Genomic DNA, 13,743 nt, shown 5'->3' on the forward strand with positions numbered 1-13,743 from the left:
CACATTCATAATCCTTTATTTAGTGTCTTCGCCCAAGCCCTCAATTTGTCCACTAGTGACCGCCCTCTATGCGTTGCCAACAGGGTGAGGGATAACCGATAAACTCCCAACTAAGTAACGCAAAATGAAAACAGAAATACACGATTTGACGATCTGCAAACACACAATGAAAGGTGCACTTTATTAATTTCGGATCACTTTGTCGGTTCATTGTGGGAACTCAAAAGGGAAAAACCATTATGGAGGGCACGGACAATAATTGCGTACCGAATGGCACCAAACTTCATACAGACCTAAAGACGTACAAAAATAGCCTTGTGGAGGAGAAATTTAAAAACTTACCTTAAAACTTAACTTACTAAAAATAACCATTATGCAATAGAACGTGTGCATGTTAAAGAAACAACTTAACTTTCCATTATAATGTATAATATAGCAAATATTTAGCATATTTTAGCATTGAGAAGAATTTTGGGCATTGTAAATGCTTGTCAATAGTGTATAGAAACATTGCAATTTTGGGATCAATTTTCTTTCAAAATAAAACGGACAAAGCAGGAAACATGATGTACCACAGTCACACTATTTAAAAATACATAAAATGTTGGAGGAATACATTAGTTCGTGAAAATAGTCTAAATACAAAAAATAATTTAACTGAAAAAAATAAAAGCTTCTAAAAGTGAGGAAATCTTTTTTAAAAAAAAAAAATGAAATGATCTATAAACAACTGTTTATTTATATGAATAAAGATTTTATAGTTTTTATTTTTGAATTAATAAAAAAATATATATTTCTTTTTATGTTGTAATGATTTTTGTAAATTTAGGATTTTCCAATTTTTGGTTGTATTTGTAGATATATTTTTTTATCATTACCATTTTATGTACTTATGTATTCCCCAAATGCTTTTTTATGTATACAGTGTATCACAAAAGTGAGTAAACACCTTGCATTTCAGCAGATAATTAAGTATATCTTTTCATGGGACAACACTGACAAAATGACACTTTGACGCAATGAAAAGTAGTCTGTGTGCTGCTTATATAATAGAGTTAATTTATTTTCCACACAAAATAACTCAAAATATAGCCACTAATATCTAAACTCCTAGCAACAAAAGTGACTACACCCCTTTGAAAAAACGTACATCCCTAAATTTCCAAATTGAGTATTGCTTGTCATTTTCCCCCCAAAATGACATGTGACTCGTTACAGGAGTGCTGTCAGCATTGCTGCAAAGATTGAAGAGGTGGGGGGTCAGCCTGTTAGTGCTCAGACCATACGCCGCGCTCTACATCAAATTAGTGCGCATGGCTATCACCCCAGGAGGAAGCCTCTTTCGAAGATGGCACACAGAAAAAGCCCGCAACCAGTTTGCTAACGACATGTCAACAAAGCACATGGATTACTGGAACCATGTCCTATGGTCTGATGAGACGGGCGGGCTTTCTTGTGTACCGTCTTCAGAAGAAGCTTCCTCCTGGGGTGACAGCCATGCACACCAATTTGATGTAGAGTGCGGTGTATGGTCTGTGCACTAACAGGCTGACTCCCCACCTCTTCAATCTCTGCAAGAATGCTGACAGCACTCCTGTAATGAGTCACATGACATTATGGAGGGAAAATGACAAGCAGTACTCAATTTGGACATTTAGGGATGTATGTTTTTTCAAAGGGGTGCACTCACTTTTGTTGCTAGGGGTTTAGATATTGATGGCTATATTTTGAGTTATATTGAAGGGAAAATAAATGAACTCTATTATATAACCTGCACACTGCTTTCATTGTGTCAAAGTGTTATTTTGTCAGTGTTGTCCCATGAAGAGATATACTTAAATATCTGAAGAAATGTGAGGGGTGTACTCATTTTTGTGATACGCTGTATATGTTAAATGAAAATTCAGGCATCAAGGAGTTAATTGATGGGCCACAGAAAATGAAAGTGGCAGGCCAAATTCAGAATTCATGTATAAAATCTGAATTCATGTATTATAATGTAATCAGTTTAATCAGTTGAAAGATTAATAACAACCACACTAGATTTCTTGTAAAGCAAAGTTTATTTCAAAAGAGTGCAAATAATCATCCTTACTTTGAAGCTTTTGTGCCTGATATGGTTTGAATAGTATGTTGCTATGCATGCAATCATCACACACAACTGGAATATATCTCCTTCAATTAAAAAATGACAGTAAAAGGTACTGGAAAAAATACAGCATTTCCATAAACAGTAAAGTTACATACAGTATGTTTGAAAAAAAATAATATTGATGTACACAGAATTTTGAGGATGAAAAGAATAAGGCTGCATGCAACAGGAGAGAGAAAATCTTTTTAAAATGATATATTGTGATACACAGTATATGTCGAACAGTCTTTCGGCAGGTTTTCTAGCTTTTTAAATGTTGAACAGTGAAGCTTAAGGTATATTTGGGAGGTGTTGGCAAAAAATAAGAATACATACGCTGCAGCATAATAAGAACTAAAATGCGACTTAATACAGAATAAAAAGTGTTTTTTATGTAAAGTGTAAAAAGCAACAGTGAAAAATAAGGCACAGTGATTGATAGATGTAAGGCTCTGTGAAAAGTACATTTTTGCAAAAGGTTCTCTGGATGTGCACAATCTTGTGACGTTGGAATGGATTTTCTATGACAACAGTAAGGACATCAATACACAAAATAAGGAAGATAACGACTAATGTGGTTGATGAAGTGTTTAGTAAATATATAAATCGGGGGTGTTCTTTGCCCTTATGGCTCTTCATGAATCCATCAAGTAAATGGTAAATGGTGTTATATAGCGCTTTTCCACCTTTCAAGGCGCTCAAAGCACTTTACACTCCCTCCCATCCACCTACTGGTGAACTAAAATCATATTAATAAGAAGCATTTTGACATCATCATTTGCAACAACCTATTCTACATAGTAATTATGTAAGGTAGCTTGGAATGTCACATTGGGAGAAACTGTTATAATTGCAGTTTCTTTGTTACACAATAATAGTTTTGGTATCAGAATTTTGGTGATTTTACAAATATATCACAAGTGTATGAGTTGTACTATACAAAAATGAGTTGTTTTACTTCTCAGTTCAAAATGATAATACATACATACATACAATACAAATAGATATGCAAAGAAACATGAACAAATCATGTTATATCATGCCAGGTATGCGTACCTGACATGAGAATGGGTCGCATAAAATAAAACATTGAAACACTGAATGACTGATCAAGGTTCAACACCTACTCGTTCTCTTTTAATTTAGAATTAATTATTGTGTGAATCAGGAAAAACTGGTTCGACTTCCTCACATCCACGCCGGGAGTCATCATGCTGACAGGGACAAGATAATTTTGTTTGGAGCGCTAGACATTTTGTTGCTGCAAATCTAATCTGGAACTGAAGTGTAATGCCACTGCAATCACTTTTCTCTACAAGATTGCATGCACCAATGAATCGACAAATGCTTTTAGAAGCACCACGCTCCAAACTCAGCCTTCACTTGTGACAGCATTTCCGGATCTGGGTGAGAACAGTCCAGGGTTTCTTCCCTCCTGCCTCCCCAGCCGACTCCCTCGGTGCCAGCCCACTCCCCCCAGCCCAGACCGCTTTCGCCAAAACCACTGCTGCTTCTTGGGTCGGACGTGGGGGCTGGACCGGCACCAGCGCCCTCTGGTCTCGTTATCTGTCATGGCCGCGACAGTGTAGTGTAGACAGGCTGCTCCCAGTGTGTGGGGCTGTGGGACTGTGGTACACTGGATGGGTCAGTGATTGTCGTGTACAGGGGTCTCTGGGTGGGCCCCATGTACGAAAAGGCAGAGTATAAGCCAGTTGCTTGGCTAGAGTGAGCGTAGTAGGACCCTGAGGCCTGCTGGTCGGCATACTCTGCAAACTGAGCCCTGGCTGCCAGGGAGGGGAAGGCAGCGCTATAGTGAGGGAGGCTTAGAGGGGTGTAGGTGACATGGGAAGCAGCTGTAGCCCCCTCAGAAAAGTGAGCACCAGCACCTCCGGCCTCACTCTTGATCTGGGCCTTGGACGGGTCTGAATTCAGAGCGGAGCCATGATGTTGTTGCGGCTGCTGCTTGCAGAGCCAGGCCGCGGAGTGTCCACTGGCCACTGCCAGAGCTGAGGAGATGCCGTAGCTATATTGAGACGCTGTAGTTATGGGCGTCGCTGCTCCTGAACCAGCACTCTGCCCGATCCCTGGATGGCCATTGGGGGGAAGGTACTGGTCAAACTCATTGACATCAAAAGGCTCCATGGTGGCCATCACGTCGTTGCTTATCTCACCGATGTCCATACTGCCAAAGTCGATGTGAGGCTTTGCAGACCCTGCGGCACCTGAACAACCCTCTGCTCCCATTTGGCCACGGGAGACCCCGTTGCTCAAAGCCTCCCTCTTTCCATCCCCTGCCTTCCCAGACTGAAGTTCTGTCTTGGGTGTGGTTGGTGGTGTAGGAGGACTATGGCTGTGACCTGAAGACAGAGAAGAGACTATGTTAAGGCTTTTTAATTGGAGTGACAAGTCAGGTTGCAGTAGGAAATTCTCAACCAGTTTTTCCAACCTTCATTTAGCCAAGGCACATATTAGCAGTTGAAAGATCTCACAACACACAACCAAACGAAAATTTCACAAAATGCATAAGAGAGATGATTAAATATACACGATTTGTGATCAAGGGACCATTTTTAAATACAAATGAAGTGCTATTGGATCCTTCATGGCACACTAATTTGTTGCTTCGCACTGGTTGGAAATCACTGTCAAGGGCCTACTGGTGAGGTGGGTCGAGGGAGCCGGCAGCCCACCTGCAGCATGATGGTGATGCCCATCTGCCTGAGCGGACCCAGCTCCCCCAGTGTGGACCACATCCAGATGGAGGCCCTTGTAGATGGATTGTCTATGCCTGATCTCACCCTCCAAATTGCTGTCTCCGTCACTTCCTGACCCGGAACCAGTCTTTCCGTTCTTGCGGCGCCGGGGCTGGTATTTGTAGTCTGGGTAGTCCTTCTTGTGCTGCTTTCTCAACCTCTCTGCCTCTTCGATGAAGGGTCGCTTATCGCTCTCATTAAGAAGCCTTGGATGAAGGAAAAAATATTGTGGATAGTGTTTGTAAAAATGGATTTTTTAGGGCTACTGTATGTCTAGGTTTATAGATAAGTAGACTACGTTTAAAAAACAGTGTATGGAGTGTTACATCAACACTTGCTATCAGCAAATATCAAATGCAACTATGTGACCATTTATTCCCTGCACTGCTTATCCTTACTTGGGCCATCGCTGTGCTGGAGCCTATCCCAGTTGATTTAGGATTAGAGGCGATGTTAACCTTGGACTGGTTGCCATACGGCATATATAGACAAACAGATCAAATAGATCAAGTTCTGATCTGTGATGAAGACTCTTTCTCACCTCCAAAGCTTCCCCAGGGTCTTGCTGAGCTCTGCGTTATGCAAGTGTGGGTGTTGGTCTGCCAGTTTCCTCCGCGCTGCCTGCGCCCAAACCATGAACGCATTCATCGGTCTCTTGACGTGTGGTTTGCTCTTGCTCCCATTGTTTACGCGCACTGGCATGGGGACGAGTGTCCAGTCGTAGCAGTTGAGCACCTGGCTGACCGCCTTGCGGATCCCCACTGGGAAGCGCTCATCTTCATCATCAGATTTACCAGGGGGATGGCCCCTTGCACCGTCATCCAAAACTGCCAGAAGCTGCTGCCTGTGGAGGGGTGACTCATCTCCACCGGCACCAGAGGAATTACCAGGTGATCGGGAACGGCTGTCGTCCGACACACCTGGACTGAGCTCGACATCCGACAAGCTCTGTTCCTCTCTGGACATCTTCATGAGGATGCCTGACCTTTTCCTAAAACTACCTGCTGGCTGCCTGCTGTTTGTCCCTACTTTGATGCACTAATGGGCAGACTGCTGTTGGTGTGTCTGATCTTCAACTCTGATCGCTGTTGAATTATAATATAAACTGCCAATCTGTCTCTACTCTCAGCCTCCGTTGTAAAACTCTATGAGGGTTGAACATCAAAGTTCTTTCCATCCGTGTGGTTGGTATCATAGGCGGCCCAGTGCGCACCTTAGACCCCAGTTTACCTGCTAAAGCACAGCTGTATGCAGCAAACTCGCCCACCTATCAAATGACTTCTCCGTGTCGCTCTCTTCTGTGGGTCCCACGAAGAATATTTGCCAGGTTGGACCTGAAAAAGTAGAACTTTAGAATTATGTTGTTTTTGTTGTTGTTGTTGAATAGACATTTTAAAAATAGGAAATGATGCAGGTCTATGGGGCAGGTCTATACGACAACTTTTTCTCACATTTAGCGCCACACAGTGTTGAAAACGTGGTGTGAAATTTTTAGAATCACTTTTTTTTTTTTTTTTTTTGCATATTTACGACATTATTTAGCAACCTAAATATTCATTTTTAAATAAGAAGTTTTGGACCTGAATGTTTAAATCCAGAACTAAATATTTAATTCATATCTTAAATTTATATCCTATATCCTAAATGCTAAATCTGGAAACAGTTGGAACTAAATATTTAGCTTGATATGCAAATTCGAATGACTGGAGACCGAAAGTAACAAAGTAAAAGCTAGAGCACACAAAATACTCTTTACATGGTTTCTCCTAAATATGTATTTTACCTATATATTGTTATTATGACAATGACTCATGTCCAAAAACAGACTGCCACCGTTGAGTTATTCATTTTCAATCAACGTAAACAGACAGTCTGAGCTGCTCCACCAGCTTTTATTTTGTTACTTCCGGTCTCCAGTCATGTGAATTTGCATATTAAGCTAAATATTTAGTTCTGACCGTTTCCTGATTTAACAATTAGGATATAGGATAAAAATTTAAGATTTAAATTAAAATATTTAGTTCTGGATTTAAACAATCAGGTCTAAAACTTCTTATTTAAAAATATATATTTAAGTTGCTAAATAATGTTGTAAATATGCAAAAAAAAAAAAAAGTGACAAAAAATTTCACACCATTTTAAACACTGTGGCACTAAATGTGAGAAAATGTTGTCGTAATTTTCAACATGTGCTGCTTTACAAACGGCGCCCCATACAGGTCAACCCTAAAGAGGCTTTTAAAAGACACTTCAAAAATATTCGAATGCAGAAAATTCAAACAAGTTTTCTATCCTTCATTTAATATTCTTTCAAATAAATACATCTTTACTGAATGGAACTGATACGTTCCTTTGTCAATTTAGTGAAGATCCGCGGCGAATTGTCCGAGTGGGGAATTGACATTTTCATTCCAACGACCCCACCAGCCGTTGACAAGGGGTGGCCAGAGCCCACCACCAACACCCCCTATAAATTTACCACCACACTGGCTAATACACTATAAATTGTAACAACTATCATTGGTCTGTGCACATTTGATCATTAGTAACGTTAAATAAAACACATTAAGCTAAAGTATACCAATTGGCATTTCTAATAGTTTTCCACAGCAAAGTCAAAATGCTTAAAACCAGACGAGCTGAGAGGGAGAGAATACTTATAGGTTACTTATAGGTTGCCCTTAGCAATGGCAACCCATACCGCGCCACTGATCTGTTGGGAAGTTGTTGTTTTTTATCATGCACTTCTTTGTCCGACATTTGAATAGAAATTGGAATGAAAAACTGATATGAATTCTTTAGGTATTGGGTTTAACCTATTTAACGCTTTGGTATGCCACTATTTAACAACTATTCATCTAGGTTATGTCTGTCTGGGGCAAAAATTATTATATCAACTATTTCTTACTAAGCGGAGTTACAGTAATGTGATGTTTTGGTATTTAACAATTGTTTTTTTTTTTTTTTTCTTAATTGCCATAAGTGCAAAGATTTGCAATATATGTTGGTTTCCTTATGCAAGTGTAACAATCACCCAACCCAGACCAAACCCAAAAATAAGCGACTGCTGTAAAACATTTTGCAGTTATTCTAAGGTCCCGGGAGGGAAAGTGTTGGAATGATGTGAGGCCGCAACAGCTCAGACGTCGGATTTGCACTGCACTTCTTGAATAAACATGGCCTGACTGTGGAAATATAAACCTCACTGTGCTTGGTGTGATTTGACACGGTGTGCTTGTTGCACAGGGCTGCGTCTATTAGAGGCAGCAAAATGTGTCCTTGTTTTGTCCGTTAAGTCAACACCCTGCCCCAACTTTACACCCACATCAGCTAATGTGCCATGAATCGGCAACATACAACTCAATGGTTTGTTTGCCACCTTGTCAGGGAAAACTGTGGCATAATTTGAGCTCTAGCCCGCATCCGGTGACATTATGAAAGAAGTTGCCAATTTAACTGTCGCTTTTTTATGGGGTCAGTTAGGCATTTCAACGACGCCCCACCCTTTTGTTTTCAATTCCTCTAACTTTTTACTGCAATGGGACGAAAAATCCTTAAAATTTTCTACATGTTAATAAATCTGGGGATATATATCCCAAAACCTCACAAATATCTTTTCCCAGACACCTTGTTTTAAAGCCTCTTAACCTGCTGTGACTATACCTGGTGCCCCCTAAGTGGGCCGTGCATGCAAAGGAAAAAGCATTTAAACTTTTAAACACAGCTTGTTGCATTTGTGCCCTACTCAAATATGAAAATACATTTAATTCACCAGTAAATGACCTAGTGGTTATAATTTTTTCCTTCCTGCCTAAACCACATTTTTGCTATTTCTTATATAACATAATAATCTAGCTGCAGACAGTTTCTAAAGCTCTGTTATTGTTTTGTTCTCATTTTGTTTTCAATATGCACAATGAATTGCACAAAGTTGAACTCATTAGAGTACTTTATATGCCAATAATTTGCCCTCAATTTGCTGCTCTTTTGTCCAATTACAATAGCTCACACCTAATTGGATGTTACTCTTACCCTCAACCAACTGAAGACATCATAATAACAAATTCTAATTATGAAAATGTGCGAACAGATTCATTTGATAAAAAAACATCAAATTTTATAATTACTATACTTCCAAAAGCGTTGAACGTCAACAAATTTGCAACTTCAAAGTAAAACCACCCAAGTATATCTTCCGTTATTTTGACACTTGTCACTAATATATAAGTATAAATGAATTACGTTATCTGCAATTAACATGACGGCATGAACTTTCAAACTTTACAGTAGTTGTATGACATTTGCCTAATCAGTCCTTTAATACTTAAAATCATTTAATAACAAGACCTTTGATACAACCATACATTTCAACCGGTGCAATAATAAATTTAGATGAATGCATTCTCCACATAATGGCAAAAAAAAAAATTAAAAAGCCAGATTGAGAGCAGGCATAGCAGCATCACAGCGAGGAAATTCTGAGCATCTTACTTCAGTACTGAAGAAAAGTTGGAGGTGCCTTGAGCAGGAGAATCCTTCAGTTCCTTTCCACGGTGACACTGCAGGCTTCCCCAGCCCCCTCGTTCGCTGTGCCAGGCTATGAATGCAAGCTCTGTGTGACTGCGACGGGCCTTAAAGGGCTCCTTGTAAGAGGCCCAGAATGAAAAAAATAGTAAAGCAAAATGAGGTACAAAAAGTCTTAAAGGGACAGTCACTTGAGTGGGTAAAACTAGTAGATGATTGGCTAAAAGTTCTTCTCACTCCGCCTAAGTGACAAATCAGCCTCATGCGTTCATTAGACAAAACACCATTTTACGCATCGTTGTATCCAGGGATTACGCCCACCCACGGGTGATTGATCCTTGTCCATGTTTGCATGTGCATACAGTATTATTTCGTCACAAGACAAATTTCAAGATACCATATAATTAGCACATAGCTTAAAAGTGAACATAAAAAAAAACCCCACCGTATTATTTTTATTTACATATGTAAATGTTGCATATAAAATCATTGGTTGCCATTGATTGCGCTGGATGTCCAATTTTTTTTGACTGATTACGGATGAATGATTTTGCCCCTATCAGTCAACATGAATTGGACATCCAGCATCATCAATGGCACTGAAATATGCGCATTCACAGATGGTCCTTCCAGTTTAAAAGAATTGGATGTCCATCTTTGTCAATGGCGGGCAAAGAGTTTATTTTGGGTCACTTCCTGTTGATTTTGGGCCAGTTCCGGGTCACTTCAATTTGATTTCGGGTCATGTTCTGTTCATTTTGAAGCAATAATGATTGAAAAAAAATAATAATAATAATTAATAGTCCCAGATAAATATAATTCATATTGATAACATATAATTGCCAGGGAAGTTTAAGTTTGAACTCCAAGACAAGTGTTACCTCGATAGCTCGATTAGAAAAATAAATCAGACCCAACCAAAGATTGCCTGCTTCGAAGGCTTTATGAACAAGAGCTCTCGGGTACAGACGCGGAGCCACGCACAAAGCGTCCTCTCCGCATGTGGACAAAAGAGAAATGCAGGGCATGCCTCTATTTATGGGTTGACATCATAGAAACAAAACCGAAACTTACTATAGCATTTACTGGTAAAAACATCTCAAGTTTCAGAAAAACATCTCCAGTTGGGGAAAAACACCTCAAGTTATGACCTTGAACACCGGTTCTGGCTAGAACGATGATGAGCTCAGTCTGATAAGCCACAGTCGCCCATTGTATTCATTCAGGGCATATTGGAAAACACAGGGACATAACAGTCCATATTTGGGCATATTGTGATACAGTCTACAATAGTCAAGGCTATGGGAAGGCACACTCAAACAGGTTAATATAACAATGATGTTCTATGCAACAATGTTCTCATGCAAGCATAACAAAAACATACAAAATATGATGTATAATGTTTGTGTTCTAAGCATGAATAAAATTCTCTCACAATAATTAAAAGTTAATTTGAGCAAATTAATCATTATTGGCCAAAAGGTAGCGCTCAGTTACAAAAAAGACTAAATACTAATCAGTGTTTTTTTTTCTGCAGTCATCATTAAGTTTCATCTTAGCCTTCGTCTTTTGGATGATAATACCTGATTAGTCTTAGTCATAGTTCAGTCATTTCAAGATGTGTTTTACCTCGTCTAGTTTTAGTCGACTTTAACGAAATGCTTTCGTCTGTAAATTTCAAAAGTGAATAAAGGTTTCCGACTAGTTCGAATAAAGATCGACGGACGAGCACATATTGTAGCGTCTTCAAGGACAACATCCGATAATACGCACTCAGCAGGAAAACAGTAGGCTACATCATTTTTTAAATTAATTATACCCACCTGGACGGAACAAACTACGTTTAAAAAAAAAGCTATCAGCGAGTTTAGGAGGATGCTTGCCGTTAGCATTAGCCTAATGCTAACGCGAACGTTAATGCTGTTTTAAGGCTACGAGTTACATTTAGTGTGTGGTGATCACTCAGCACAGACCTTTAAAGGCTAAAGCAGGGGTTGGGAACCTTTTTGGCTGAGAGATCCATGAACACCACATACTTCTAAATGTAATTCCGTGAGAGCCATACAATATGTTTGAAAATACAAGTAATGTGTGCATTTTATGTAGTTTAAACACTTTTAAAGTACAATAAGTCTCTGAATTATTTTTTAATAATGTCATTATGCTGTTGCTATTCACTGATGAGTATTTCTTACCATTAATGGGACTTCTGGTGCTGCATGGTTTTGCTGATGGCTTTGTAGTCTGGTTGATACTTGGTGGGGTTAAGCTTCATGCAGGCGTTGAGAAACTTATGCACGGAGCACCATCAGTGCTCATCGGTAGATTTTTTTCTTTAGCAAACTCAGTGAAGGACTTGAATAAATCTTCCCTTCTTGTTGTCCCTTTCATAGTCAAAACCTTGCAATCACGCTGAACTGGAATAAATAGCTTACGTCTGTTGACTCATCCAAAGCGAGATAAAAAACGGTGCCACATTTATGTCCTTATATCCTGCTGAAAAGTACGATACTCCTCGTCTTTTTTTCTTTTTGCCATCTTCTCAAACGGGTTTCTAAAATTAGATGACAACGCGGAAAACAAAACTGACAACGACGAAAGTTTAATAATTTTTAATAATAAATTTTTAATAATTAAAGATTTGTCTGCGAGCCAGATGCAGCCATCAAAAGAGGCAGACCTGGCTCGCGAGCCATAGGTTCCCGACCCCTGTGCTAAAGCAACATTGCATAGTCTACAATAATGGTTAACTACTCATAAAATGTCATACAGTGTGAACATGTGACAGAAACTATGGCGCATAGTCGTCAGACAAGAACTGGCATTCGTCTCGTTATGTTTTAGTCTCCCAAGACACGTTTTTAGCTCGTTATCATCTCGTCATCGTCATGAAAAAAATTGGTCGTTGACGGAATTTTTTTTGTCATAGTCATCGTTGACGAAAAACAACACTGATACTATGATATAACTTTCATGGAACCAAAGAAGTAATAAAAAAAAGTCTCCCAAAATTGTTGCTACATCTTTGTAAATAAAAGAAGAACCCACAATAGTCACAGAGATAGCTTTAAAAAAAAGTGTCCAAAAAAAAAACTTTGAATGATTATTAACGCATGACTGCATTCGACAGTGATGGATGTCCAGTTGTGTGGCTCTTTTCATCCTTCTGCTGTGAATTTACATCAGTTTATCGCTCATAGACATCCATCCTTTTCAAGTGGGAAGTTGTTTTGGATTTCATTTCATTTCATTTCAAAACAATCATTTAAAAAAAAAAAACAACAATTGAAAATCACAAGACTTTCAAGGTCTTCTGGAGAGAAATGTGCCAACCACTGTCAGAAAGCACAAGGGCGTAGGTTTGCATAGGGACGGTAGGGACAAAACACTAGCAACTTTTCAGGATGCTCATATTGTCCCCACCAACTTTTAAGCAACCTTATTTGCATAATATAATGTGTTCAGTTATATAGGTCATTTAGATCGTCATCCCATATGTTGTAACTATAGAATTGACCCTACCATTATTAAGTGAATTATTTTTATCATTTTCAGACTGACATTTGCACCTTTTTTACTTGCTGAATGAGCCTCAAACGCATGTTGGATTGGCTGATGAGTTGAGCTGACCGCCCCCCTGCACAAACACACGCAACTCTCTCACACTACAGAATTACGTTACATGTCGACATGCCGCCTCCTCCGCCCGCTTCGAAGAGGAGGGACATTAGAAGTTCTTCCGGTCAGCAGCCGCTGTGATATACTGTATAAAGTCAAAAAAACACTAATTTTGCTACTGAAAGTCCGACCTGCATCACAGTTTAGCATTAACATTACATTAAACTGTGCGAACTTGCTAACCTTAGTAGGAAGTTGCTTAGGAGAAGTGTCCTCCTGTATGTGTTTTCTACTTTGTTAACGTTAATTAAACAGTGAGAAATATAGTGAACTCTGCTCAGCTGTTAGAAATGTAGTGATCCAAGGTTTACCCCATTCTTCCCAGTTTTCATTTTTATTATGCTTATATGGTCTTAAAGCAGCCCAAAGGAGCTTTCTTTTTTTTTTTTTTTTTATGCTGTGCTTCTGGACAAGAGCAGTAGTTTTTTTCCTAAAGGAAGGCTCCATTTTGTTTATTTTTGTCATTCCCTAAGACGTTTTTTTTTTTTTTTTTTTTTTTTTTTTAAATAATATTTAATTTATTTAGACAATTTTGAGTGGTATCAAGACAAATGTTCATTTTTTTGCATTTCTGCATAGTTAAGAGATTATTAACAAGTTTGTATTTCTTGAGTATGGTAATATAATTTGTAATCAAATAATGCAATTTAAATTTGC

At 39.0% G+C, this 13,743-nt stretch overlaps 1 protein-coding gene across 3 annotated transcripts; it reads right to left on the bottom strand.

Moving 5' to 3' along the window:
- Positions 1–2,081: 2,081 nt before the first annotated feature.
- sox10 (SRY-box transcription factor 10) lies at positions 2,082–9,466 on the bottom strand. 3 transcript variants are annotated; one of them, XM_057817736.1, is made up of 5 exons: positions 9,376–9,466; positions 5,426–6,218; positions 4,822–5,090; positions 4,303–4,488; positions 2,082–4,215 (listed from the first exon to the last, which is right to left on the bottom strand). In XM_057817736.1, exons 2-5 carry the CDS (start codon positions 5,854–5,856, stop codon positions 3,701–3,703), a joined length of 1,401 nt encoding a protein of 466 aa, XP_057673719.1. In that variant the 5' UTR covers positions 5,857–6,218; positions 9,376–9,466; the 3' UTR covers positions 2,082–3,700. The 3 variants fall into 3 exon arrangements, with proteins under 3 accessions (XP_057673719.1, XP_057673720.1, XP_057673718.1); XM_057817737.1 differs by having other exon boundaries at positions 2,082–4,488; positions 4,930–5,090; XM_057817735.1 differs by having other exon boundaries at positions 2,082–4,488.
- Between the last annotated feature and the right edge of the window lie 4,277 nt (positions 9,467–13,743).

Source organism: Corythoichthys intestinalis, chromosome 16 (genome assembly GCF_030265065.1).
Source record: "Corythoichthys intestinalis isolate RoL2023-P3 chromosome 16, ASM3026506v1, whole genome shotgun sequence".
NCBI classification, from domain to species: domain Eukaryota; kingdom Metazoa; phylum Chordata; class Actinopteri; order Syngnathiformes; family Syngnathidae; genus Corythoichthys; species Corythoichthys intestinalis.